This window comes from Zosterops lateralis (genome assembly GCF_965231275.1).
Source record: "Zosterops lateralis genome assembly, chromosome: 11".
Lineage (NCBI taxonomy): Eukaryota > Metazoa > Chordata > Aves > Passeriformes > Zosteropidae > Zosterops > Zosterops lateralis.
This window is the reverse complement of record NC_139771.1, coordinates 17,228,287-17,255,994: the sequence shown is the minus strand read 5'-3', so window position 1 is coordinate 17,255,994 and position 27,708 is coordinate 17,228,287. Positions and strand designations below refer to the sequence as shown.

At 42.7% G+C, this 27,708-nt stretch overlaps 1 protein-coding gene across 2 annotated transcripts; it reads left to right on the top strand.

Moving 5' to 3' along the window:
- The first annotated feature begins 93 nt into the window (after positions 1–93).
- EOGT (EGF domain specific O-linked N-acetylglucosamine transferase) lies at positions 94–19,342 on the top strand. 2 transcript variants are annotated; one of them, XM_083869446.1, is made up of 17 exons: positions 94–189; positions 1,463–1,509; positions 2,340–2,569; positions 2,939–3,039; positions 3,596–3,704; positions 3,791–3,885; positions 4,960–5,064; positions 6,167–6,273; positions 7,492–7,595; positions 10,110–10,202; positions 10,927–10,998; positions 11,460–11,546; positions 12,628–12,696; positions 13,606–13,667; positions 14,689–14,808; positions 15,849–15,951; positions 16,326–19,342. In XM_083869446.1, the coding sequence occupies exons 3-17, from the start codon at positions 2,360–2,362 to the stop codon at positions 16,470–16,472; spliced, it is 1,584 nt and encodes a 527-aa protein (XP_083725572.1). In that variant the 5' UTR covers positions 94–189; positions 1,463–1,509; positions 2,340–2,359; the 3' UTR covers positions 16,473–19,342. The 2 variants fall into 2 exon arrangements, with proteins under 2 accessions (XP_083725572.1, XP_083725571.1); XM_083869445.1 differs by lacking the exon at positions 94–189 and adding an exon at positions 940–1,016.
- Positions 19,343–27,708: the final 8,366 nt, after the last annotated feature.

Sequence of the window (27,708 nt, the reverse complement as noted above, 5' to 3'; positions counted from 1 at the left end):
TAGTGCTGTGAAAGGAAAATATTATTTAAGGTAGAAGATAGAAGATGTAGTTGGAATGGAGTTACAGGTGCCAGTTAAACTCTTGCGGTACCGTGGGCATTTATGTTCGAGGGGCTGGTTTATTTCTAAACGCACCGCAGGGATGAGGTTGTGGATAATGTGACCTTTAGAGTAATTTCCTTTATTCAGGTAAGCGGTGTCAGCCCCTCTGCCGGCGGCCGCGTTCTCTCGCAGCTTTCCTGGCTCGGGCTGAGCGTTTGTTCCTGTTTCTCACCTGGGAACGAGGGGAGAAGAGTCCGGGCTGTGCTGGAGGACTCAAAGCTCTTGAGTGTTGGCGCCTGTGCCTCCCCCGGCGCTGTCACTGCGGGAATTGGGTCAAAGGCAGGAGCGGTGCCGTGTGCCGGGGACAGCGGGGCATCCATCACCCTCTGCCCTTGCGCCCGGGGATGTTGGTGAGCGCGGCGCTCCCGGCCTGGGCTCGGGGGGCCGCCTGGAACAATGGGGTGCCGGAGCCTGCGCTTCCTGCCGGGCCGCGGCAGGAAAAGGCCCTTTTCCTCCGCATCCTGCGCTGGCCGCTCCCGAGGCGGCAGCGTTTAATTTCCGGCAGCAGAAGGAAGACGCGGCCGCTCCGCCGCTGCTCCCCCGCGGGCAGGTGCCCTCTGCTCCACCTGAGCCGCGTCCCCGGGGCCCGACCCGCGCCCGGCCCGGCCGGCTCCTCCTTCCCTCCCTGCCTCCTTCCCTTCCCTCCCTGCCTCCTTCCCTCCCTGCCTCCTTCCCTCCCTGCCTCCTTCCCTCCCTGCCTCCCTGCCCGGCTCCCGCCGCCCCGGGCGGGGCGGTCCCGGCGGCGCCTCCCTCCCCTCCCCTCCCTCGCACCCGCACGGCGCTTTCCCCGAGCCCCGCGGGGCCGGGCCGAGCGCTGCCCCGGGACATGAGCATTGAGGCCGGCGGGGAGCGCCCAGCAGGAGGAGAGGCCGGTCCCCTGGGCCGCGGGGCTCCTCGGGGCCGGCGGGGCTGAGGTACGCGGTGGGATGGATATGCGGTGGGATACGCGGTGGGATGCGATGCTGTGCCGGGGCGGGGGAGCGCAGGGCAGGACAAGCACCAGGTCCAGCTGGGCCAGAGGCTGGGTCCGGGTCTGGATCCGGCTCTAGGTCCATCATGGAGCCCAGCACGGCCTGGCGCAGGATGCTGGGCACCTCCCCGAAGGGACAGCCCCTCTGCCAGGGCCCAGGGATGGATAAGGAGCCGCGTGTTTTGGGGGCACCGCAGGGTGTGTGATGGGAGAGGTGTGATCCTTATGAAATAACTCATACCCCGTCTGTGTGCCGGGGAAAAGGACCCGAGTGAGGGGTCAGCACAGTGCTTCTCATTGCTGGGAACGTGTCCCCAGGAGCAGGACACTGTCCTGAGGAAATCTCCTTTTGCAGCTCGTATCTAACTCCTCCTTCCTCCCCCGCTCTAGGTTTTCATACCTGGGAAATCTGAAGTGGTTCCTCTCAAACCAAACAGGTAAAACGACTTGTATTGCAGGAATTTTGCTAAAGGCTTCAGTTGAAAGCAAGCATGCAAATTTTAGCAAATTATAACGCCAAAAAAGGTGGAGTTTAGATACAGGCCATACGTTATTTTTTTTTTCCTCGGGAAGTTTAATGGTTCAAAGCAGGGGTGTTGGATGAAAAGGTTGTGTTAGCAGGAAGGTATGCAGTCAGCTTTAGGGTATACAGATGTGTGGGCCTCTGTGTGTGTACATGTGTGTATATATAAATACACTTTTATATATAGAATGTATATATGTAGAATATATTTAGTAGTCAAATTTCTTTATTGTGATATTAAGCACTAAAAACAGGCACTCTATAACAGCCTTATCTGTGACCCTCTATTTGTGTCTGCCTATTTCTCCTTCAGCTAATGATGAGTTCAAAGAGGAGAATGTATTATTTTCATACTTATTTTAAAACTATTTTTTTTTTTAAGTTTTCTCACCCCTCCCCCCAGTTCTTCTACTTTTTCTCCCTTCTCACTGGATATTACATGCTCTATACTTAGTTTCCACACTGGACTCTCAGGATCCCTTGGCATTTAGCTAAAGTAAACACACCCATTTTAGCCTGACTGGGAGTTTGCAGTGCGTAATAACACTCAATGACTAATGATTCAGAGATAATCCTAAGGTTGTGCAGTCTGGCCTCTCAGTGAAAGTTTGGTCTTCACAGGAAAAAGAAACCACCCCAAAAATTCCTTTGACTAGATGCCTGACTCTGACTGAATTTTGTCTTGTGTGCTTGAAATGCTGCAGAAATTTTAATTTCTTTTTTTTTTCTATTTTATTTATAAAGCACGGAACTCACAGGTTGCCATGATTATGTTGCTTGTGTTTGGATTGCTACTGCAAGAAATTCTGGCTAATTCCCAAGCTGAAAACCCTACTGAATTCCCAAACATTCCAGAAGAGCCATTGTATAGCTACAAGGATATCAACTTGCCAGATGAGCATATCCCCTACTTTCTGCACAATAACCAGCACGTTGCTGACATCTGTAAGCAGGATGCTCTTTGCCCATATAAAGTAAGTTTGCTTTTTTCTGTTTGTTTGTTTGTTTGTTTAAATGTCCTATTGGGTTGGTTTGTTTGTGGGAGTTGTAGCAGTTGGAGATGGTGATTAATTGGTCTCCTTGCCAATTAGTCAGGAAGAGGGTTTGTCTTAGAACATAGAAAAGACAAGAGTAATGTTGTTGTCCATGTGTGTCTACTTTGGAGCCTCTGCTGTGCATGAAGAATCTGGGTGGTTTTTCTCAAACTCTGTTTGAAAACAGACCAAACTAAAAGCCTTTCTTGCAAGATTTATGAGCATGATGTCATTTAAAAGCTAACAGCTTACTTAAGTCATTTCCCATTTTCCTGTTGCAAAACCTGATGCAGTCATTCTGTGTTGCAGAAACACTTGAAGAAACTAAAATCCTGCTGGGGTTATGAGAAGTCTTGCAGATCAGAGAACAGGTTCAGTTACCCAGTGTGTGATTATGTTGAAACTGGGTGGTAAGTTTAATTTTAAATGTCTACTATACATTATGGTAAAAAAAAATAAAATACTGTAGTGCTCACTTTGCTGTGAAGCAAATATTATTGTGATATTTAGAATTTAAGGTGTGATTTTTTTTGTGGACATCTGGGTATACATATATAAAATGTGTATTTATGCATAATGGACCTTTCAACATGATTTAAAAGAATTAACTTTTTAAGGAAGAAAATACTGCTAGAAATGCTTCCTGCCAGAATGTTTTCATTATTCTGATTTAGCCTTGAATTCAGATTCCTAAAATAACCGTATTTCCTTTCTTAGCTTTAAAAACAGAGGAAAAATGTGAAAAAAATATCTGTACCCTTTTAGGGGAGAATAGCTTTAAATTGTCACTGTTGTTTTCACTTACATGCAGCTGATAAGTGCTTCCTGTTTTGGCATCTTAAATGCCAACAAAATAACTGGTTGGTTCTTCTATTCCACTTTCAGTGGAAAAATGTTATCTGTTGAAGTAATTACTAGAATTGAACAACAGACCTTGATTTGTTTTCTCTCTCCTTCACACATCAGGGCAAGTGACATTGAGACAGCCCAGCAGATATTCTGGAAACAAGCAGATTTTGGATATGTTCGAGAGAGGCTCAGTGAAGTGAAAACCCATTGCAAACCTGCAGCAACAGTAGGTATTTCTGAGAGATGTGATACTTTGGCCTTGTTTTTAAAAATAATTTTTGTTATTGACAGAATTCTGTTTGTTCTTGACAGGGGGATTCATCTCTGACCTGTTCCCAGTACCTTCAGCATTGCAGAGCAACAAACCTGTACATTGATTTACGGGCTGTGAAGAGAAACCACGACAGGTCTCTGATTTGCTTGTGTTATAGCAAAAAGGGGATGACAGGGAAATGGATTCGGGAATTTGGTTAACAAAGCTGGTTTGCTTGCTGCCATGGGTTTTACTGCTGATCAGAGGTTTGTTGCTGAAGCTCTGTAAAGGTTTACACCTCTTCATTGCTGGCTGCTGCTGCTGCTGGTGTAAAAACCGAAGTTCTCAGTTTTATGGAATGATAATGGGTGACTGAAATCCTCCCTGATGGAAGAGAGGAAGATGTTTCCATGTCTTCACTCATGTCCTTCCTTCATCAGATGATGTGCAAAATACAGTTTTTGTCTGAGGAACCAGGACCTTTCCTGTACCTTTATACTAGACCTAGGAGCTGCATTTTTAGATACTGACTGACTGAGGGGAGATCTGAACCCGTATCTTCCACATCCTGAATTAAAAAGCTACATGTTGGAAACTAGATGAAAAAACTATGCCAGTGGTGCTGGCATGAGCCTCTGCCTTGTTTTCAAAGTCAATGTCTTGGTCTGGTTCATGACTGAGACTGATCCTACCCTTCAGAATGGGTTTTGTCATCATCACAGCCTCTCCTGAAAACTAAGACTGTGCTTTTAGCTGGCAACTTGTTTTCAAGAAATTTGTTCTTGCACCTCACTCTTCATATGTCATATAAAATCCTTGGTTAGTGAAGTGGGTTGTGAAATCTGAGGTAAATTTTGCTAAGAAATTGTTAAGAACAAACAAAAACTCCAACCAGTGATGGTCCTGTCATGCAGTGATACATCACTGTCATGAAGCAAAATCTAATTAAATTACTCCTGTGGGTATGTGTAAATAATTCTTAATAACATCCTGGGTGGATTAGTGCTGCTTTTTGAGGTGATGTGTGGACCTTCAAGGACACCACTATCTTTATTTGGGAGTTGTGGGAAATTCTTAATTTACACTGAGGAAATACTCAGATTTTAAATATGTATGAAGTGCCCTGCTGAACTGAGACTTAGCACTGGCTTGAGTATGTAATTGAGATTGCAGGGCAGTGGTAGCCCTGTTGCACAAAAGCTGATAGACTTTTTCTAATTTGCATTAGATTCAAAGAAGACTTTTTCCAGAAGGGGGAAATTGGTGGTCATTGCACCCTCGACGTTCCGGCGTTTTTGGCTGAAGGTCAACGCAAGAGCCCTCTGCAGTCTTGGTAAGAATCTCTTGTCAAGGCTGCTCCCAAGTTCACTTGCTAATTATTTTTGGTTTTTGTCATTGGCATTACCAGCTGTGTGCAGGGGATTTCATGCTGAGGAAAGACTTGCTCCTTTTAAGGTCAATTTGAGAGTTCAGATTAGAAACCTCTGATAATTCCATCTCTGCAGAAAGTCTGAACTACACTGTGTGTAATTGTGTACACCTCTAGTTTGTGTGTAATTGTGTCCTGCCTCATTTGCAGCAGCAAAAGATGTGAAAACATCTGCAGTTGGAAGTTCTAAGCTTCAGGTGTTTTCTGGGCAAGGTGCTGTGGCTGTGCCTGATCTGTGTGTAGAAGGGGTGGTGTTCTGTGGTGAGATGCCCTGAATTTGGCCCTTGTGTGTGAGTTCACGCAGTCCTTGGTGAGGATGATCTGAGTATGTGCTCAGGGAGCCTGTGCTGGGAGTGTGAGGTGGGCTGAGTCCACAGGCTGAGTAGGAAATGCAGAGCATCACAGTTTGCATGTTAGCACTTCAAAGCTGCCTTGCCAGTTAATTGATGAAGGAACTGGAGCCATTAAGGTCCATATAATAATTCATTCTTATGCTTTGCTTGTATTTTCGTTTTCTTCCCTCATTTTTCATTGATGTTTAATTTTAAGTGAAGAACTGCTGCAGAGGAGGAAGACTTTTCTACCTCCTATTGTCATCACAACTGCTCATCTTTTTTTAGATGCAGGAACAACAAATACTGCCTTTCTATTCATTATTCCAACCAAAGCATGGAAATCTCCCCTTAAGTGTCTTTGGCAAGGCAGATCAAATTGGGTGAAGCCACAGATCCAGGCTCAGGCTCTTTGTTACATCCCTGCTGCCTTGATTTGGAGATCAAAGGTGCTCTTCACTCCTGAGATCAAAGGCAGTGTTTAACCTCTAGAAGCTCTGAAGAACCTTCCATTATAATTTCAAATAATTTTAATTGTCAGACTCTATCAGTTTTCAGCAGTCCTGTTAACTGAAATGGACTGGAAGGACAGTTACTAAACCTGAGACATATGAAATACGTTTGTTTAAATGAGTTGATGTCAAAGCATATTGTGTATGATTGAATCTTTCTAGGTTTGCAGAACTCCAGACATTCACTGCATTAGACTTCAGGCCTCTAGAAGATGAGAAGTGTGACATTGTTATTGAAAAGCCAACATACTTCATGAAATTAGATGCAGGTAATTGCTATCTTTAGTTTAGTTTTTCAGGGTTTTTTTGTACTGAAGTAAAAAAAGCTCATATTCAACTTGCCCAGCTACACTATGCCTTTTTGACAGTTAAGTTTACTTGTAAATGAAATATAAAAAAATGATGTGGCTTTTTAGTTCCTTTTCTTGGTGTAGTTCCAGTGAGGAACTTGGAAACCGAAATTTGAAAATCTTAAAATTTCCCACAGATGATTTGAAAAAAAAAAATAAATCAGAACTATTTCCTGTTGTTTGCTCTGCACAGTTGTTCTCTGGACTGTGGTTTGGCAGTGCTTGACTTTGTACCAGAGGCTGTTCTGACTGTGTTTCTGCATGGCAGGTTCCATACCATGAAATACACAATGTGTCTGTGTCCTGAAGGACGTGCTCAGCAGCAGAGTTCTGTGTGCATGGGATGGTAGGGAAGAGAAAGGATGTTCCAAGAGGGGCAGCACATCCAGGAATCTGACATTTTTTGAGCTTCACCAGCCCTTTTGTTGGTGCAGCCCAGTGTTGATGGAGGAGGGTGGACAAACCCAGCAGCTGCAGTGGGGTGAGCCTGGGCAGGGTGTTCGTGTGCTGTGTCCTGTCCCTGTCACACACAGCAGCTGTGACCCCAATTCCTCCTCTTCCCCTGCCACTGCCTGACATTTTAAGCAATTTAAGCATTTTAAAGTGTTGCAGGGAGCTGGACTGTGTTGCCTCCTTTGTGTTCCCTCCTTGGTTTCATGGGAGATTTTTGTGCACCAAGAATGAACAAGACCTGAGGAATGACTTGTGTGAAAGCACAAGTTCTGTCCTGTGGTCCCATGGACAGAGCTGCCCTCAGCCCCACTAAAGCAGAACCCAGACCTGGGCTGAAGGCCAGTTTTCATGTTTCCTTCTGTCTGGGCTGTGTTAAAGCAGGAGATCCTTTCATATCCTTCAGAAATCAGCTGCAGACTGTAAAGATAAATAGCACATCTTATTCTTTCCTATGACAACTCTTCTAACTCTTTTGTACTTTTTAAAAACACATTTTACCTCAGATTTCTTTCCTGGATTCCTTCCTTTTAGAGGTTCCTTTTATAGGGTGTATTAGGAGGATTCCAGGAGTCAGAAGCAGGAGAAGCCAATATAAAATGCAGGATGCTAATTAGGAAAAATGCATAAACCAATAAAAGTGGAGCAAGTAATGCAGTGCTTTGCTAACAGATCTTTCTTTCTCAGGTGTCAATATGTACCATCACTTCTGTGATTTTGTCAATCTTTACATTACCCAGCATATCAACAACTCCTTCAGTACTGATGTCAACATAGTCATGTGGGACACTGTAAGTCTGCTGTGCTTTTAGTGTATTTGTGTTGGGTTGTGTCTGTGCTTTATAGAGGCTCTGAAGGTTTTAGTAGCCAATCCTTAGCCATGTGGAACTGATACATTTCTGGATCCTTTTAATACAGGTGCATGAGTAATAGTTAGAGAAATGATTTTTTTAATGATAAACAGTATGTTGTTGGAATGCTCAGCTTTGCTAGGACATAGTTATGCCTGTGTTTTGGCATCACCTCAAAAATAACCTGCTCAGTATTTCTGATCTGTAGCATTTTTAGTTTTAACTGGTTTTTCTAGGCTTTTTTCTCTTGGAATATTGAAGTAGATTTGCTCAACTGTTTCTTCTATATTTAAAAAGAAATGCAGTCTAGTGTGTTTGTAAATCAGTAATGTGCAGCCTGTAGTAACGAAAACAGCTAAATTAAATCTTTATATATATTAAAACAGAGTTTAATATTTAATTCCTTTAAGTAGCCTTCTTGCAGTTACTTCCCTCAATCACCTCTCACATTGCCATGATAACATATAAACCAAGTTTTTAACTGGGGCTGTTTCTACTGAACTGCTGAGTGGAAACCATTACTGTGTTTAAGAGTAATATTAGTTTTATTGGACAGTATTAAAGTTGTGTAGGAGGGTATTAAACTAAATAAAAAACAACTGGGCAATTTGCAATATGTTAGATAATGTGCATAATTAGGTCCAGAAATAACAGTTCTTAAATATGATACTGTCCCAGACCTCATTTGTGATCATGAAGTACTGATTTTTCTTTCCAGAGTATTTAGTGCTAGGACAACTATATTTCAGTAGAGAACTTCAAATATCTCCTCCTTGCTTTTTAATGAGAAACCTGTTTAGCAAAAGAAACTATTTTTTTTTCCTAATTCTATTGTATTTTAAAGCCAAAATCAGTGCCATCTGTCTGATAAGTGAGCTCTCTAGGTGTTGCACAGGGACCTGTTAATCCAGCTCTGATGGCTTTCTGAAAAGATCAGGTGTCAGACAGCATTGTAAATTACCTTGAAAAGCAACTCTTTGTCTTATATCATGTTGCAGAATCAAATGACTCTTTCAAATGTACCATTCAAAGTAGTTAGCTGTTATCACTGTTATCATTTTAAATGAGCATTACCTGCTCAGGCAAATGGAGTTCATTGCTGTGTAAAACCAGGTGATGGCACCAGTCAACTGCTGATGAGCTGTCTGTGCTCATCAAAAGGTGGACTTGAGCTTATTATTAATTCTCTTTTTTTTTCCCCTTGATGTAATTAGATTTGGCCATACTTCCTTAGCTACTCTTCTTATTAAAGAGTAATGCCCTTAGATGTAGGTTAAACAAAGCAGAAAATAAGTAGGAATTCCACTGGGTGCTGGTGTGCAGATCCTCTGTGAATGCAGGGAAGAAATGTTTATAAAGCACTTTTAAGGAGAGCAGAGAGGGTTAGAAAGTGGTGCTTTCATCAGTTCTCCACTTCTAATCTGGGAGAGCAGTTCTTGTAATACATGGCCAGGGGGAGCCTGGATTGTAAAATTCATTAAAGCCTAATGGCAGAGCAAGAGGAAGGCCTCTTGAACCAGAGGAAATCTGGTGCCCTTTAGATTCTTTTACATTTCACCAGGTATCTGTTCTCTCCTGCTATCATTTGTCATGATCCTATTTTCAAATTTCTTATAGGGAATGTTCCCACACAACTTTCCAAGCAGCCCAGATTTGAAAGGAAGCTTTAGTGAGAATCTGCACCAGGGCTGCTGAGGGCACATTTAATTGCATTCAAAGAGCAAGAGGTGGTGGCTGAGCCCTGGGATGTGTAGGAGAGGTGACAGATTGAAGGCAGGAGCCCCTGCTGCTGGAATAATGTTGTAGGGAGTAGATGGCTCTTTAAAAGTTCCCCACAGAACGTTGCTGCAAAGGGGAAAGTTTTTACTGCTCTGTATGGAAACCTCTTAGCTGTTTCTTCCATCAAATCAGATCATTGCCTTCAATTTGTGACACATGTGCCACATGCCAGTGACTAGCCCAAAGCAGGCAAATGCAAAACAAGCTTGTTGTGACTTTTTACCTCAAACTTCAGTGCTGCACTTGAATTCCCAGGTGGTTTTTGTTTGTTTAATCTCAGGTGTTGAGGTTTAGGCCATCTACCATGCCTATGTTTGTGTTACTTCAAATTTAACTTGTGTTCTGTTGTTCCTGGAAAAGTAGTAAGCAATTCTCACTCCTAACTCAGAAATTAAAATCTGCTACTGAAGAAATTGTCTAGTTTGCTAATTTATAGAAGTTTTTTATTAAAAATTAACTACCTGAGAGATAATTTGAGTTACCTGCCTGTGCAAACACAATTTGGTGCTGTGTAATGTCTGTGTTCTGTGCTAGGCTGCCTTGGGTTCTGTGGTGGTGTTGCACATATTAACTGTATTAAAAATCATATACAGAGACTGTAAATCGTGAAAAGATGTTCTAATATGCATTTATGTAATTATTTTATCCTTGGGTTTTTTTTGCTTTTCTTCCTAGAGCTCATATGGCTACGGTGACCTGTTCAGTGAGACATGGAAGGCCTTTACTGACTATGAAATAATTCACTTGAAAACTTTTGACTCTAAAAGGGTATGGAATTCTATATTTCGTTTTAATTCACCGTCACTAGGGAACAAATGTGACAACTTCTCAAGCTGCTTGGGGTTATGGGTGTTCCAGAGGAAAGCATTAATACTTTCCATACATGTTTAATTTGTGTAATATGAGTATTGTGCCTCAGAAACAAGAGACAGAGCTGTAACCTGATTCTGTGGTGTGCCTGTCTTTTATATAGAGGGACCTAACTTTTGTGTCCTGAGAGGTGGTATTTGTGAATGGGTTTTGCTTCTGCAGGACTCCCAGCTTAAGTTAAGAGCTTTCAAATGGTCTTTCCAAACTCTTCTGATTCCTCCTGAGGTGTTTCTTTCTCCCTGTAACTCTTGGCATTCCTGCTTATCAATAAAAAAAATTATGCCAAAAAAAAAAAAAAAAAAAAAAAAAAAAAAAAAAAAAAAAAGCATCCATTCATTCAGAGCTCGTTTTAGCCTCTTCAATCTAGTCATAAACTCACTAACTGGTTTCCTTCTCTTTAGTCCGTGTTTGTTCTGTTTGGGGCTGTTTTCATCACCTCTTCCCACACTTGCACGTAGCGAGAGCTCTTTTGGGATCTTTGTTCTATTCACTTGCACAGCCGAGGAAGTCAGGCTGTCCTTGGCAGGAGCAGTAATTACTGGTTCATTAGGAGCAGGGCTGGCAGGGGATGGCCCGGGGGAAGGCAGCAGTGGGGTGTAACTCCTTGTGATCCCCTTCCCAGGTGTGCTTTAAAGAAGCTGTGTTCTCTCTGCTGCCTCGGATGAGATATGGATTGTTCTATAACACACCTCTGGTGAGTCCCTTCATCCATCCCTTCTCACTGGGGGGAGTCTGAGCTTGGGAATCCCTCCAGGATCATGAAATACACTGCAGTGGAGGTTCCAACTCCAAACAGAATGATTTTCCCTAAAGACTGGGATTTTAAAGTTGTGTGCAGTCTCCTATGTCACAGCTCAAAAGGTGCGTATTGTTCCTCTTTATTGGGTGAGGACTGTGAACTAACTGGTATTTTTGCAGAGCACAAGAGCTTGAACACAGTCAGACTTCCCTGAGGGTATTAGCTCACACACTCAGGCTCTAGCACTGGAGAGAGTTATACTTCTTTCTAAATGAAAGTGCCACTTGTGTTGCAGTGAATAGCACAGTGCATGATACTGGGCTTTTGTTCCACAAGAATGGTAAAAACCTGATCACAAAGCTCAGTTTTCTGAGCAAAATAACTTCATATATTAACAATTGCTTTTTTAATTTCAGATCTCTGGCTGTCACGGCACGGGGCTGTTCCGAGCCTTTTCTCAGCATGTGCTACACAGATTAAATATCACCCAGGAGGGACCCAAGGTGTGATAAATGCACAAAGCAGCTGTAATATGGAGCTGGTGGCTCTTGCCAGAGAACAGCAGTAGCAAACTGAACCCAGGGGGGAATGGGGGTGTATCTGTGTACTTTTTATCTTTGCTTGTGGTGTTTAGGGTTTGGGGTTTCCCTGCAAAGATCTTCAGAGAACGTTTGTGTTTGTTTGTGGAAGCTGCCTTTTTCTGTAGGACAGACTTTAGAGCATTCTCCTTCCAACCTAAGGGTCTCATCCCTGTATCCATTTTCTGTGCTGGAGGCCCCTGTCTCCTTCCTGTTTAAGTCAGCCACGTGTTCCATGGAGCATCAGAGGGGATCCCGCAGAGCAGAGCAGAGCTTGCCCTTTATCAATCCCCCTGGGCAGTGCTGAGCTGGGATCAGAGCTGGGAACAGGGGAATCTGGTCCTTCCATGCTTGCCCGGCACCATCTGCCTGGTCTGGGCTCCTCTGTTTCTCTCACACTGATGGTTTTTGCACGTTGCCTTGGTGGCCAGGGCAGTTCTGGGCTGGTGGAGTTGTCTGCTGGAGAGTAGCCCACGTATTATTGCTGAGGGGCACATTCAGAGCTCTGCACAGGCATTCAGTTATGCTTCTCCTGCTGACACTAATGGGAGTCATGCAGTTAAATCTCTTTATTTCACTTGGAACGCTCACCCCTGTGAGTCCAATTAATTAAAAGAGGTAAAAGGAGGAACTGTTATAGAAGTGAAATATTTTTTTCCCAAGGAACTTGTGCACAAGCCATCCAGAAAGCTGCTTTCCAGCTTTCAAAAACTGCCATATAATAATGTGTAATACAAAGGCTCTTTTGTCCTGGATAAAATAAATCTTTCAGAAAATATTTAGTTCATGATTAATAATCAGACTTTCACAAAGTTTTTGATGCTTTGAATCTGTCAGAAAATACGATGTGACTTTTAAGTCGATTACATCATCTATTTATTACATGTGGAAGGAACATATTTAGTTGCTCAAATAATTGCCAGAAGTAAATATGGAAGCGTTTGGGATTGTTTTTTTTTGTGAGGGCTGCCTCTTAGCTAATACACTGCTGCTTCTTTCTTTTCAGGATGGGAAAATTCGAGTCACCATCCTCGCACGCAGCACAGATTACCGGAAAATATTAAACCAGAATGAGGTGTGGTCCTTTATATCTTTAAAAAAAATATTTATTGGAAGTTAAATTTTGCTTATTGGATTGATTTTTAAATTTTTTTCTTATTGGATTAATGACTTCTTTTCAGGTACAGCCAAGACATCTATTTTCTGGCAAATCTCAGACAAATTTGTCCAATGTTTATTTATATTAATTTGTTCTAAAATGTCTTCTAGGCAGTCTCCATTTCTGTACCCCAGACACTGAACCTTGCTGCCCTTTCTAAATATCCAGTAGAAGACTACAAATGTAATACTAAAAGTATTTCCTCTGAGCAAACAGACACTGCAGATCTTCTGATAAAATTAAATTATTTCACTTTCAAATTATTCCTTTTATTTATAGCATCTTCCAGTGTTGAAGCCTAAGAAAACCCTTTGTAATGCCTGCAGATTGGAATGCACAAGCCCTTGTATCAGAGTTTGTGCACTCAGAACATAACGGATCTTCATATTGATTTATGATTTTGAGTCATGCAATTTTTTGAACGTGTGTAAAATCTCCTTTTGTGGTAAAATGATAATATTTAGTGCTTTCATACTTGTTTTCATTAAGCTTCTTTCATGGTAAAATAATAATATTTAATGTTTCCACACCTGTTTTCGTTCTCTGCTGTTAGTGCCTGACAACAATGAATTGGGATTATCATCCCCACCTTATGTAGGGAGAAACTGAGGTTTGTGTGATGCAGTAGCTCAGAGCAGACAGAGCAAAGGATTTGTGTTTTATCTGCTGGGCTGTGCTCAGCTGATGCCTCCACTGCTGCTCATAGTTTGTGCTCTGGTAACGTGGCAAAGAGAGGAGTTGGTTTTGTCTTTACCACATCAGGAATGCAAGGGAGCAATTAACTGAAGGAGACACCAAATCCTTGTCTTTTATTGTTCTCCCCAGCTTGTGAATGCTTTGAAGACAGTGTCAACGCTGGAGGTCAAAGTGGTGGACTACAAGTACAAGTGAGTTGGGTGGAGAAAACTGGTGTGAGCTCGTGCTGCCTGTGGCTGTCCCCAGCTGTGTCTGTCCCCAGCTCCCACCTGGGCAAAATCCAAGCACTGGCAAAGAAAAGTGTTGGGTGAGGTGGTTGAGCATCCCCATTCCATGATGCCCTGCTCAGGGTTAGTGGGCTCAGATTAAAGCCACTGTACAGTGAGCAGGGTTTGAAATCCCTTTTGTTCCCTCTCCCAGAGCCAGCTGTGTTCCCATCACCTTTTTGCACATTGCTCTGCAATAACTGTGTTAACAGGGGTTTCTCTTGTACAATGTCAGTGTCTTATTTTATATGAGCCTGAGTTTAATAAGCAGTAATAACTCTGATTATTTGCTGCTCTGGTGGCCCCTGAAGGCACCACTTGGGGTCAGTTTGTGGTGCCAGGTGTAGTAGGCACTGTGCCAGGAAGAAAGGGATTGAAGGAAAAGTTCCCAAACTTTGCCTGCCTGTCCCAAATGGCAGCAGCTCCACCTGGAGCTCTCATGAATCATGCAGAGGAGTGAAAAACTGAAACAGCACTGAGACATCCATGTTCTGACCAGAGATAGTGGGAGGATGTTTATTTGTGTATTTTACATGACACTGAATGTACTATTTCTGCAGTTCAAAAATGTTTTTTTTATGCTGGGTTTTTAGGTTTTGTTCAGGGCATTTTCAGGGCATTTTGTTCTTAGTTTTTGGGGTTTTTTTAAGGTGATGTGTTTTTTTAAAAGGCAAGTAAAAAAACAAACCCTTAAACTTACAAAAACTACAAGTTGCAAAAAATATTTTTTAAATAAATTCTTGTGAAGTTTTGAATCCTGCCCTCATTTCTTATACTTCCATGCTGAGTTACTGCTGTCTGCAGCATTTTTCATTCTTAGTATTGTTCATAGAAAAATCAGTGCTTTGTTTCAGTATTCCGTTATGCCAATATTTTGCTTTCCCCATGTTCTGCTGGGGTGCACACAGCTGCCATTTCATCACCACTTATGTTGTGTTGCCTGCAGGGAACTTGAATTTTCGGAGCAGCTGAGAATTACCCACAACTCTGATATATTCATTGGGATTCATGGAGCTGGACTGACCCACCTGCTCTTCCTGCCAGACTGGGCTGTTGTGTTTGAGCTGTGAGTCTGTTTGTCTCTCCTTCCTCCTCTATTGCACACAAACTGCTCCTCTTTGTTGCTGTGTGTTAATGAAGCCTCTCCCTTCCTGGTATTTGACCATGAATGTTTTTCTTGCAGCCTGGTTTAGAGTTCATATTTGGCAGCCTCTTCTCCTGGGGATCAAAACAGAGAAAGCTTTCATTATAAAATACAGTGTATTTCATTATAAAATATATCATACAGGCTTAGCCTGTGATTTCTTAATCTGCCATGGTATAAATACAATGGGAAAATGGCAAACAATGAGAAAACCTCATTGCTCAGGTTCTGCATTCTTCATGGGGAGTCTGAGGTCTAATGATGTTTTAGTGATGCAGGTGAATTGGTTATCTGCATGTCCAGGGCTATTACTGATATGAATTCATTTGAATATATACTGATATTGAATATATATTGATATGAATTCATATTGATATGAATTGATTATGTGCAAGCAACCCCCTTTATATCCTCTTTTTTTTGGCTCAGGACATGAGCACCAGTTTGCTGGCCAAGGTCAGTCCTGTGCTGTTGTGTTTTGCCTAAATTTCTCCTGTAGCTTCCTTCTAAACATATTTTGTCACAAAGTAGGGGTGCTAGCAGACACTCCAATCTACAGAACAAAGCAGAAATCCAGAATGCTTGTTAGAAGAGCTCTGAATTCTCCATCCTGGGAAATTCTGCTGTGGGAAGGCTGCAGAACTGGTGTTTTGCAGCGTAATCTTGGCTCGAGAATGTTTTCCAGCCTCCAAGTAAGTTCAGAAACTCAGGGGTTGTTTTTCACATGTCCAAGAGCTGCTGCAGCTGGACAGGGACATGTCTGACATGCAGATGTGCCTCAAACTGCCTCCAAGGACACATCCTGAGAGCAGAAGGCAGCCCTTGTCTCAGTGGAGCAGAATTCATCCTTGGTTTTGGTGCCTTAGAACTGGACAACAGACATTTCAATTTTTTTCCTCTTTCACCCTGGTAATTTCAGTGTAATCTCTGTAGGTAAATATGTTTTTTCTGCCTGTCCCTAGGTACAATTGTGAAGATGAACGTTGTTACCTGGATTTGGCAAGGCTGAGAGGCATTCATTACATCACTTGGAGGAAAAAGAATAAAGTATTCCCCCAGGATCAGGTAATGATGGCCACTCTGGAAGGGTGAGGTGCTGCAACTGAAGGACTTCACAGTTATCCTGCTTTACCTACCTAAGTTCTGGTATTTGAAATATGATATTCATTCTTTAGGCCAAATTAACTTCCCTGTTAAGATTAAGAAATCATTTGATATTAATGGCTGAGGGAAGAGGAGAAATGAAATTAATTGGCCATGAACCATTCATAGCATGGCTGTTATGCAGTTCCTTTGCTGATTCTTTTGCCTCAGAGCAGAGAAGTGGATCAGAAATAATAAATTAAAATGGAAGATCCTAATTTTTTTCTTGCTTTTTTGAATGGAAGATGTATTGATCTTTCTTTTTCTGTCTGAAAGTCCTTATCTTGTTTTTCTAGGGACACCACCCAACACTGGGAGAACATCCAAAATTTACAAACTACTCCTTTGATGTGGAAGAATTTATGTATTTGGTGCTTCTGGCTGCAAATCATGTTTCACAGCATTCCAAGTGGCCATTTAGGGTAAAACATGATGAATTCTAAATTAGACTTCTGACTGAAATACTTTTTAATTAATCACAGAATGGTCTGGGTTGGAAGGGGTTTTAAAACCCGTCTCATTCCACCCCCTGCCATGGCAGGGACACCTTCCACTATCCCAGGCTGCTCCAAGCCCTGTCCAACCTGACCTTGGACACTTCCAGGGATTCAGGGACAGCCACAGCTTCTCTGGGCAACCTGTGCCAGGATCTCCCCACCCTCACAGCAAAGAATTTATCCCTTGTATCCATCTAAACCCACTCTCTGTCAGTTTGAAGCCATTCCCCCTTGTCCTGTCACTACATGCCCATAAAAAATAGATTTCCCCCTATGAGGGAAATAACCTGTTGTTAATTTGTCAGACCATTTCTTAGCACCATACCTTGTCTTTATAATTCCTTTCTAATCTGGGAGGTTTTGATATGTAAAAACTATTTTTCAGACTATTTCTGGGTTTTTTGCACTGTATTTCTACATTCCAGATTCTGAAATACTCTTTATACAAAGCTATGTCCACCCATTTCATGTAAGGTTTTCTGGGGTCAGATCCAGGGTCAACAGACACTGCAAGCTTCTACTTTAAATTTAGAAACATTTTTACATTAGAGAGCACAGTCTTATGATTTTGCATTTAAATATAAACTTTGACTCTTGTTCCTGTAGTTGTAAATGCTCCAATACAAGAGATCTGCACAGTAGGTTCAGTCAGTTTTCTGTCTCAGAGCAGGTAAATATTTTCCTAAGTGAGTACTTAAAATTTCGGGTAATCTGGGTGTTTCCTACTTTTTCACAAAAACCAGCACTCTGCATTGGAAACCTTGAGCAAATTGGAATAAAACTTGGGTTTTTTTGAGAGTTGTAGAGGGAATGGCCTTCCAGAAGGAATGGCCTTCTATTTTTTTTAAGGACAAATGATAAAAGGTGTAGAGTGTCTTTCAACAGCTGCAGCTGAAAGGAAAGGAATTGATGAGGAACCCTGTTCTTGGAGTCACTAAAAGCCTAATTTTTAATATTCTCGTTTCCTCAAAATGTTAAAGAGTTAATCCAGAAAACCTTTTAAATTAATTCTTTCCAAAGCCAGTAGCACAGTTCACTGTTTTCAGTGAAGGGAATATTAAACCAAAGCTGAGTTCTTTTTGAAATTCCCCTTGGAGCTGAGATGTTCTAATGGGGAAAATAAAGGTAGTAGTTCTTTCATCTTAAGCAGGGCCAGAAAGATGTGTAGAAGAATCAAGTTCAGTGAGATAAAACCCTTGAGTTCTGTGTTAAATTATGGATTTTTGGGGAATGTATCCCTGTGCTGGACTTGCAGTTCAGCCACACAGTCCCAGGGGCTGGGACAGGCACACATTTGTATGGAAAAGCAGGAGAATTCTGGTAAATACAAACATTTCACTGCTCTAATGGTAGATGGTATTGACTTCCCTTCCCCAGCAATTTCACAGAGTGTGTGTGCATTTACTGACCTGTCTGTACTGGTAAGGATGAGTTACTGTAAGCACAATTTTCATATAGATCTCTCACCACCTTAATCAGTACATAGGGGAGCTGAGACCTTCATATATTTTGTGTGTGTGGTGCAATTCTTCCTGGAGAATGTTGTTTTACTGAGGGAAGAAAACTGTTTCACTTTAAAGGACCATAGAAGCGAAATTGCACTTCTTAATATGAGGGTGGGGGAAAAAAAAAAAAAAAGCCCTTGAGCAATACCATTTCCTGTATTTGTATGTGTCTGTTGGGTTTTTTTACCTCGTGGGATTTTTAAAGTAAAAAAGTGTATAAAACTTAAGCCAGTAAAATATCTGTGTTTGAATGAAACCAGGTCAAAGGAAAGAGGACATTTAATTATGAACTGTGCACATAATTTTTTTATAATAAAAATCTTTTTAATTAAAAAAAAAAAAAGTGTAAAATTTTTGGCAGTTTGCCAGCTTTTAGAGGCAAATGTTTTAAATGCTATTAATTGCATGGAGTCTCTGCTTTCTCCTGCCATGACAGGCTGATGTTCTGAGGTCCAAAGTGACATTCAGGTCTGTTTACCTAAGAATCATTCAGAGGTGATGCTGCCATCCTGCACTGCTGGCTTTAGTGCTGGCCATTTGAAGATTGGTTTGTGCAAATCTTTGTCTATATTTAACTTCCTGTGGTGCAGGTGATGCTGCTGAAGGCAGTGAGGGAGTGCTTGAGTCTGCACAGGAGCAGCTAATGAGGAGCTGCTCTTTCAAGTGATCACTGAAACAAATGGTTGAACATATGTGTGGAGGAGAGGCTGCAGGGACTTAATCCACGGGCAAAATATCCTGCCAACATTCACCAGTTTCAGCAAATTTGAGTGCAGTGTCAACAGTTGATGGCCAACATGTTATTCAGCCTTTATGGCTCAATATTGCTGGGATGAAAAAGGCTGTTTGTGTTGATGAACTTTACAAATAGTACAGAATTTTCTTGGCAGCAGCAGGAGGTTTGGTTGGATTTTTGGATTTTGACAATAAATCCTGAGGGGGTCTGGACAACAGCAAAGGTCTGGGTTGTGACTTGAAGAGCATCTGGACCATCTTGGGTCTGTCTGGAAGTTGGGATTTGGGGGAATCCATGAGACTTTTGGGCCATTTGCTCTTAAGGCAGGATATAGCTCTGGGTTAAGTTTCCCTGACAGACCATGGGAATCTCGTTCCTTCCTACTTCTGATTTTTTTAAAAATTATTTTTGGTCTCTCCAGTTTACCCAAGCTTGGAGTCTAAGGAGCACCTTGGCATCAGTGTGATGAATTCAGTTTTGGGACTTTGTTTAATGTTGCAAGTCCTGAATGCTTTTGGGATTGCCTGTGTTTCCTGTAAAATGTAAACCAAGAGCTGGATTTGGAATAAAAAATAATTTATGGATGCATGTGGTTTCTTTCCTTTTTTACTTCAGAATTTATAAAGATGTAATTTCAGTTTTTTTCTTTGGGAAGTTTTATGGAAGTTGAGTAAGTGTGAAAAATGGTTTGTGATGGGGAGGTGGCAAATCAGCATTATTAATCTTAAGAGTCTGATTATAAATATTATAATTATTAAGGCAATACGTTTTTAAAAGCCATTAAGTAATAACGGAATTTTTAATTTTTGCTGTTAATCTTACCAGTACTATTAATGAGATAGATCAGGGTTTAGCATATCTCTTAATCCTGATTTTTTTTTTTAAGGAGAAAAACAGAAGAAAACGTTCTTCTTAAGAGCTTTTTATGTTCTCAGAAGGGTGAAATGTTTGATTTCAGCACTGAATAATTGTTTCAATTTGCAGAGTTTGCCTGAAGTTGAGCTCTTACTTCCACTCCTCTGAACACACACTTTTCATGGATTGGGCTTTTTGCCTGAAATAAATGAACTGCTATTGAATCCCCTCTGGCTTTGGCCCTGAAATGGCCACACAAGGTTGGGGTTTGTTGCACATTCATGAGCTCTCCTCATTCTTGCATTTCAGGTTCTCACCTCAGGCCTGGTGTGAGGGTGCTACTGATGCCTTAAGATTTTGACTTTTATATTTTTCAAGTCCTGTACTGCATTAATACATAGCTCTAAACTCCATATAGAGTGTCAGCTAATTGTCTTCACATTTTGGTCAGACAAAATAATTTCTCTAAGCCTGAAACTCAAGGACACCCTTCAGCCTCAGGCTCTGAAAAGTATAAACAAAAGTGAATTGGGGAGGAATATGACTTCATTACCTGAAGCTGTAATTGGAGGATTAACTCCTGATATGTAAATGGATCAAACTTTTAATAGTTAGAAAAAATTGTGACCATCATCCACTGTTGGAAAAACCCTTTTTCTGACCCAGGGACAGGGCTCCTGAGAGGTGTTTTGAAAGATTTTATTCCATTTTCAGTCTCATGAGAAGGGTGAGATGGGACAGATGTTACAATTTACACCATCAAAATCAGAAGCCGAACTATTTCCTAATTACAAAACATGTAACATATACAGCAAATGATGAACGAGGCCATCAAAGAGGTTTTTTTCTTTCAAGAGTGGGAGATGTGGGAAATGGATTTGTAGAGAATTCTCTACAGAATCCATCTTGGGTCCATAAAAACATGGATTGTATTTATGGACAATGTATTTATTGTAAATACATTTAGAGAATTCTCTACAGAATCCTCTCAGAGGCTTTGGACTGCCCAAAATGTATTTATTGAAGGCCTTTAGTAAATACCTGCTCTTCTTCTCTTTATCTTGCCTGGCCTCTGTTCCAGGGAGCCACTCCAAGCCCTGCTCACCATGGGAGCCCTCCTGGTTCAGTGCCAGGGCTCAGCCCAGCCCAGTCCAGCTGCATCACCCAAACCCTGCAGTTTGAGCTGTGCCAGCAGTGCAGCTGAAAACAGCATTTTGTGTTTGGGGGGAGTGAGATGCACACAGGGAACGAGAGGGGCAAGGAGGGAAAACCTTACAAGGGTAAAGTTTCAGATGGGTTAAACAGGCAGGGAATCGTTCTCAAGCTTGGAGCTCAGGAGAGCTCTGGGAACGTGGTGATAAATCGAGTGAAATGTGTGGAAACCTTGTTGGGACAGAGCCAAAAATGAGTGGAGTGGAAATACTCATGTCACAAACTGCAGGGAGGGTACAGGAGGGGGAAAGGAAATTCTGAATTCCCATGAGTCTGAGCCAGGAGAGGGGAGCAGCATCCCTGAGCAGGTGGGGAGAAGGGACAGGGCTGAAAAACTGGGTGGTGACCTGGGAGAGTTGGGCAGGAGAGATGAAGGGAAGGGCAGGGGAGGATGAAAGGGAGTGCTGCCATGGTTGGGTAGAGCTCACAGCACATTCACAGGTGTAATATTTTCCTGACTGCTGTCCCCTCTTGGAACACTGAAATATTTTTATAATATAACATTATAAAATAGATAAAATACAAAAATAACATTAGTATATAAATATACTAAAATAAATAATATATAAATAAATATAACATCAAGTATTTGTTATTATCATTATCTTTTGGATAGGTGAATAAAACTCAAATAACAAACTGTCTCTTAATTTCCTTTATGTTTTCTCAATTTCCTTTCCCTTTCCAATAATTACATGGCAAATCAAAAAGGAGGAGAAGTTGGAAAAAAAGGTAAATTGCACTATGACTGAGAATAAATTGGTTTTGAATATGTATAACTTCTACAGTGGCATTGTTCTTTTGACTTTTTTTTTTTTTTTTTTTTTTAAATCAGACCTTGTTTTGGCCTTTAGAAAAGTATTTATTAATGTAGTACACAAATTGCATAAAGCTTATGGGTAGTGGGTAAGAAATCAATAGTCTGGAGCTCAGGTCCCCCATCACTTGGGAACAAAAAAGTGTCAGGAATGTGAATTTTGGTTGCCAGGTGTTTGAGGGTTGGGTTTGTTAAAAACTGAACAAAAGATGACAGTTCAACCAGGATTTTAAAAGAGAAAGTTGAGAATGCCTCAGTTATTTTCTAGATTGGGCTGATAATAAAGTTGTAGTAGAATATAAATAGTCTCAATAAAGAAAACATACAGAAAAAAAAGAAGAAATTTTACCTACTCAATCACAACTGATAAAGCCTGGAGCAAAGGAGGCTCAGGGGGGACCTTCTGGCTCTGCACAACTCTCTGAGAGGAGGGGACAGCCAGGGGTGGGTCAGGCTGTGCTCCCAGGGAACAGGGACAGGACAAGAGAAACAGCTTTAAGTTGTGCCAGTGGAGGACTGGAATGGATATTAGGGAACTTTTTTTTCACCAGAAGGGTTTTGGTGAAAGTGCTGGAAGGGGCTGTGCAGGGAAGTGACAGAGTCCCCATCCTGGGGGTGTCTGACAGACACAGAGATGTGGCATGTGAGGACATGGTTTGGTTGTGGTCTTGGCAGTGCTGGGTAAAGGCAGGACTCGATGTCAAAGCTCTTTTTTAACTTACAGACTCTGTGATTCCACACTGATCATCCCCATTTCAGAACCTGAAATCTGCTGTCTCTTCTCCCTGGCACTGCTGGGGCTGTTCCAGTGTCTCAGTGCTTGCAGAAGGACACACCAGCCCCAGTGCTGGCAGGGGACTGATGCCTTAAGTTTGAGCTTTCATGTATTTCAGATTCTGTGCTGCCCAGAACTTAAGTTCTGAGCCTCACGTTCAGTGTCACTCAGTTCTCTTCACAGAGTAGGGAAAGAAAACCAATCCTTTTCCTGCTGAAGACCAAAAGCACAAACAAGGGTGGCTGAAGGGAGGAACAAGAAGGATGGGACCTCACAACCTGAGGCTGTAATTGGACAATTAAACCCCAATATGCAAATGGAACAAAACTTATAAAAGTGTGAGACCTCATGACCAGTGGTCCATTTTTGTGAACATTCTTAGTCCACCTTGGGTATAGCCCTGGCCTGTCAAGGTGTATCCTGGAGGCCTTTCAATAAATACCTACTTTTTTCTCTAGCTCTGTCCAGTCTTTTTCAGGTCAGCCTTCCCAAGGCATCAGGACAGGCTCACCTCGGGGGGCTGCTGCTGCCCCGGGGGTCTCTGCAGGCTGGAAATGCCCCTTGCCCTGCAGGGACACTCTGTTCCAGGTAGGGCAGCAGAGCTCTCACTACAGATTGTGGCAGAGTGCAGTAGGTGTCACTAGAGCCCTTCCCAACGCTCAGAGAGAATCTCATTTCAGATGCAGAATCTGCTCACCGACGACAAAGCAGTCGACAAAAGCTCCTGCAGTCATGGTTTTGTTTTTCCTCCTTCCTGTTTGTAGAAGCAAAAAAATTAATCCGTGGGGATTTTAGCTTTTAGCCTAGGATGATTCAGATGCCATAATATTGGTATATTTTTCTTCAGTTTTTCTTTAAGCAACTTAGTTGGTGTTGGGAAATAATTTTCAGTTAATCTTTTGTAACAAAATTCTGCTTCATGTTTTGTTCTGAAACGACTTTGTGCCAGACTGTCGCCTTTTAGTAGTTAGTGCAATTCCTGTTTTGCTGCGACGTCTTGATTTTCACTTATGTAGCTTTGCAATATATCCTGCACCTTCCACTACCTAATCACTTCTCCAGTGCAGTTCACTAGGAAGGGTGGTTGTGTGCACATGCATCTGGTGTCATGGAAATATGGGCCACTAACACTTGAAAAATAGTAAGAAAATATTGAAAAATGATGGAGTTGTTATTCTGTTTATTTTTAAACAGCAACCACCATGAAGAGAGTTGTTTTTAAAGACAAATATTTGAGCTTTGCAGATTGCCCCCTTTCCAAATTTATCCTCCAGCTGGTCACTAAAGATGGGATTGGTTGGCTTTTCTTTTCAGCTCTGGAAAGCCTTGAGCTGACTCTGGCTGCCCAAGGAGGGCTGTGGTGTCCAGCATTATCCCTTTGCATTGGCTAAAGCCAGAGGAGATGGTTTGTCTGCCTGACATCTGATCCACAGCTCTCAGCAGCTGAGCAAAACAAAAATAAGCTGTAAACCTTAATACAGGGTAGGAATTGTTTGAGTTGCTATGAAAGAAGGGTGGAAGGGAGGTGAAGTTTGTGATGTGATGGAAGAGCAAGGTGTCCCTTGTCAGCTTTGGTGGTTGAATCAGGGCTTGTTGACATCCCCATGTGTGAGCAAACACCTAAACTCTCCTTTTGCTCTCACTGATGCCCTGCTGCGTTAATGGTTGGCCTCAAGGATATAAAAGGTCATTTCTAACCCAAAGAATTCCGTGCTGACTAACACCAGGTCAGACCTGTCTGGTGGGCAGGCCCTGTGAGAAGGGGAAAGCTGCCTTGGACAATGAAGGTCAGCAAATAAATCACTGGAACAATTCATCATCTCTCAGCCATTCTCTGTGGATCTGTGCCAGGTGAGGAACATGGGCAGACCCTGAATATGCAGTGGAGTGTGGGCAGCTCTGCCTGGTTGGCATTTGATTTGTTGTGCATCTTGCAGGTAATTAAAATCCTCATCACGTTCAGATGTCAGGTGTAGGAACCTTGGGACAGGCAGGAGGGGACTGAGGGGGCTGTGAGGGACAGGGTTGGTGGCCAGGGCTGTGGCAGGAGCCTGGCACCAGTGAGAGGGCAGTGGTGACCACAGTGGCCATCGTTCATCACCCATCCAGGGCTCTGCACAGCAGTCAGCACCAGGGCGTGTGTTTGGAGCTGACAGCTCCCAATTGTTGCCTCACCAATTACTGCTCCCAGGCCTTGATAGAGAAATGAAATGTGCCTCTTACCCATCACTTCATCTCTGTCACACTGACTGGGTGTTCTGAGTTTGTTATGACTGGGAGAACTTCAGCAGCGTCAGAAAAATAAGCAAGCCTGTCTCTGGTGTGAAAGGCTTAAAGACAGGGTGGATGCTGTTAAATAAAAATGCCTCAGTCCAGATGAAAATGTTCATGGAGAGAAAACCTCACAGACCAGCTGAGCCCTCTCAGCTCTGTCTTCATTTGGGACCCAGTGGGGGATGAAAGAGTAGGAACTTTTCTTTTGCTAGACATCTTTATACTTAGTAAAGTATTCAGCCTTTCTTATAATTTATTCATTGTGGTCTAGCATAGTCTAAAATATCAGCCCTTCCCTCTCTGTCCTTTTACATACGCATTTTTGATGCCTCTTAATTCATTATTTAAGCAGTCTGAGTTCTGCTGGTTGCAAAACACCCTCCTCCCTGGTACCTTAATGCTGTCAGTTATTTGTGTACCCGTGTCAGCAGCTTTCCAGCAGGGAGAGGGAAGGGGCAGGCTGGGGTGCTGATCCCCCAGCCCTCATCTCCTGCACCCAGAATTACAGAATCATTGGGTTGGAAGAGATCTCCAGGATCATCAAGTCCAACACAACACTAACCTCAACTCAACCATGGCACCAGTGCCATATCCAATCTTTTCTTAAACATCATCCAGAGATGGTGAACCCTCCACAATGGGCAGACCATTCCAATGCTTTATTACCCTTTCTGTAAAAAACTTTTTCCTAATATCCAACCTATATTTCCCTTGGTGCAGCTTGAGGCTGTGTCCTGTCATTCTGTCAGTTGCTGCCTGGAGAAAGAGACCAACCCCACCCGAGCACAGGCACCTTTCAGGGAGTTGTACAGAGTGATCAGGTCACCCCTGAGTCTCCTTTTCTCCAGGATAAACACCCCCAGCTCCCTCAGCTGTTCCTCACAGGGTTTGTGTTCCCAGCCCCTCACCAGCCTCGTTCCCTCCTCTGGATGTGCTCAAGGGTCTCAATGTCCTTCCTGAACTGAGGGGCCAGAGCTGGACACAGCCCTCAATGTCCATCCTGAACTGAGACACCCAGAGCTGGACACAGCACTCAATGTCCATCCTGAACTGAGACACCCAGAGCTGGACACAGCACTCAAGGTGCGGCCTCACCAATGCCCATCCCAGCTCCCCTGCTTGGGGAGGAGCAGAGGGCCTGGCAGGGAGGGGAGGTGAGCACAGAGCTCCAGGGCTGCAGCTCCAGCAAAGCACCCTAGGACATGCTGAAGTGATGCCCCATCATGTGCTGTTCGGAGGCCTCAGAGCTCCCCTGAGACAGAAAGTGGCTCAGTGGCACTTTAGGGAGTTTGGGAAAATGAGACACTGCAGCTCTTGGTGCAGGGGAACCCCAGCTCCTGCTGGGACCTGGAGTCCCCCTCCCGGGACTCGGTGAAAATCCATTTTGGCAGCACCTCCCACCCCGCAGGAGTGTCTGAGCCAGCGCTGGTGAGAGGCAGGGGACCCCTTTGATGGAGGTGCACCTGGAGTGCAAAGTGTTCCCTGTCTTGTCACTAATTACAAAGTTGGATAGCTGTCAACAGGAACATTTGCAGCGGAAAAAAACCCGAGTCTGTGCATTGTGAAGTGTGAGTGATGCTTTGATTGGAATTCTTGCAGCAATTTGTTTGCTCCCAGGGCTCGGTGTTTGAAATGCTGCCAAATGTGTCATTCCCCCCCAGACTCCACGGGTAATGCCTGCATCAGGAACGGAGGGTCCAGAAGGTGTCATGTTCCCAGCACTGCCTTTCCCTAACAAAAGAAAACTGGGTAGATCGTTCAGCTCAGAGTATTATCACACTCCCTTAAGAAAAAAAAAAAAAAAAAATAAAGGTTAAGTAAATTGAGAGGAACACAGATGTTTCAAACCTCCTCCTTATGGCTTTGGTTGCAAAAATGCCCTGGACATTATCTATTCAATGCTTCTTAACATTCCAGCCAAAAAAGAAGTTGGGAATATCTGACCTGTTAGTGCATGCTTCAAAGAAAACATTTTCAAATGCTATGTGATAAATCAAGCTTTACTTACTTAATAGCCACAATGTTTTCTTTTTCAGTCAGGAACTCAGGAGAGAGTCTGGGACTGAAAAACAGAACTGATAGCTTTCTGGCCATTTAATGTAAGTTCTATTTTATTGATCAGATTTGAAAGCATTTGAAATCAGCTTTTGCAGTGACATCAGCAGAGGATGCTGCTGTCACTTTGGGGACAGCAGGAGGAAGCACAATCCCTGCAAGGCTGGAGCTTGTTCTCAGCAGGAGGGACTTGGCTGAGGACACCCCAGATCCCACTGACTCAGTGCTTGGCTAAACACTTTTACCGTATGTTTTGCAAATAATAAACAATTTTGCTTATTTCTGTGGCTTTGGGGGTTTGCCCCCTCCTGACAAAACAATGTTTGCTTGTTCCCATATTTACTTTCTCCCAGCTCTCCAATATCATATTTACACAGTCAATACTCTTCTGCTGGCAGATTATTTTTAATAGAGCACTTTATTAAAGTGTCTTTCAGGAGAATATTTGCACTGCAATGCACATCAGAGCACTGCTGTGTGAGAAGGGCTTCTGCTGAACGCACCAGTGCAGTCACTTCCTTATCAAATTTTGTGCTTGGAACATTTAGATGGAAGAGGATAAATAGGAATGCAGATCCTGTGTAGACCTTTTTGTGTCATCCAGATTATCTTTCCATCACTTTCAAATTCCTGACACCCAAATTATTTTTATAATAATAATAATAATAATAATAATAATATAGAACCTTTTTTCTCATTACTAAGAAGAAATCCCAAGATTCTCTCCTTTGGGGGCAAGTGTCAATAAACCTCCAGTATATTCTGTTACACTTGGAGTTAATAAGAGCCCAGCTACTTCTTTTTTATGCTATTTTTTGGTTATCCTTTGGACTTTTGCCCTCAGCCTGAGATGGAGGGTGAAACCCACACTGAAACCCACAACTCATCACTCCTGGGACTTCAATGCCACTAAGATTACATGAGTGGAAGGGTCTGATACCCTTGGACATGGG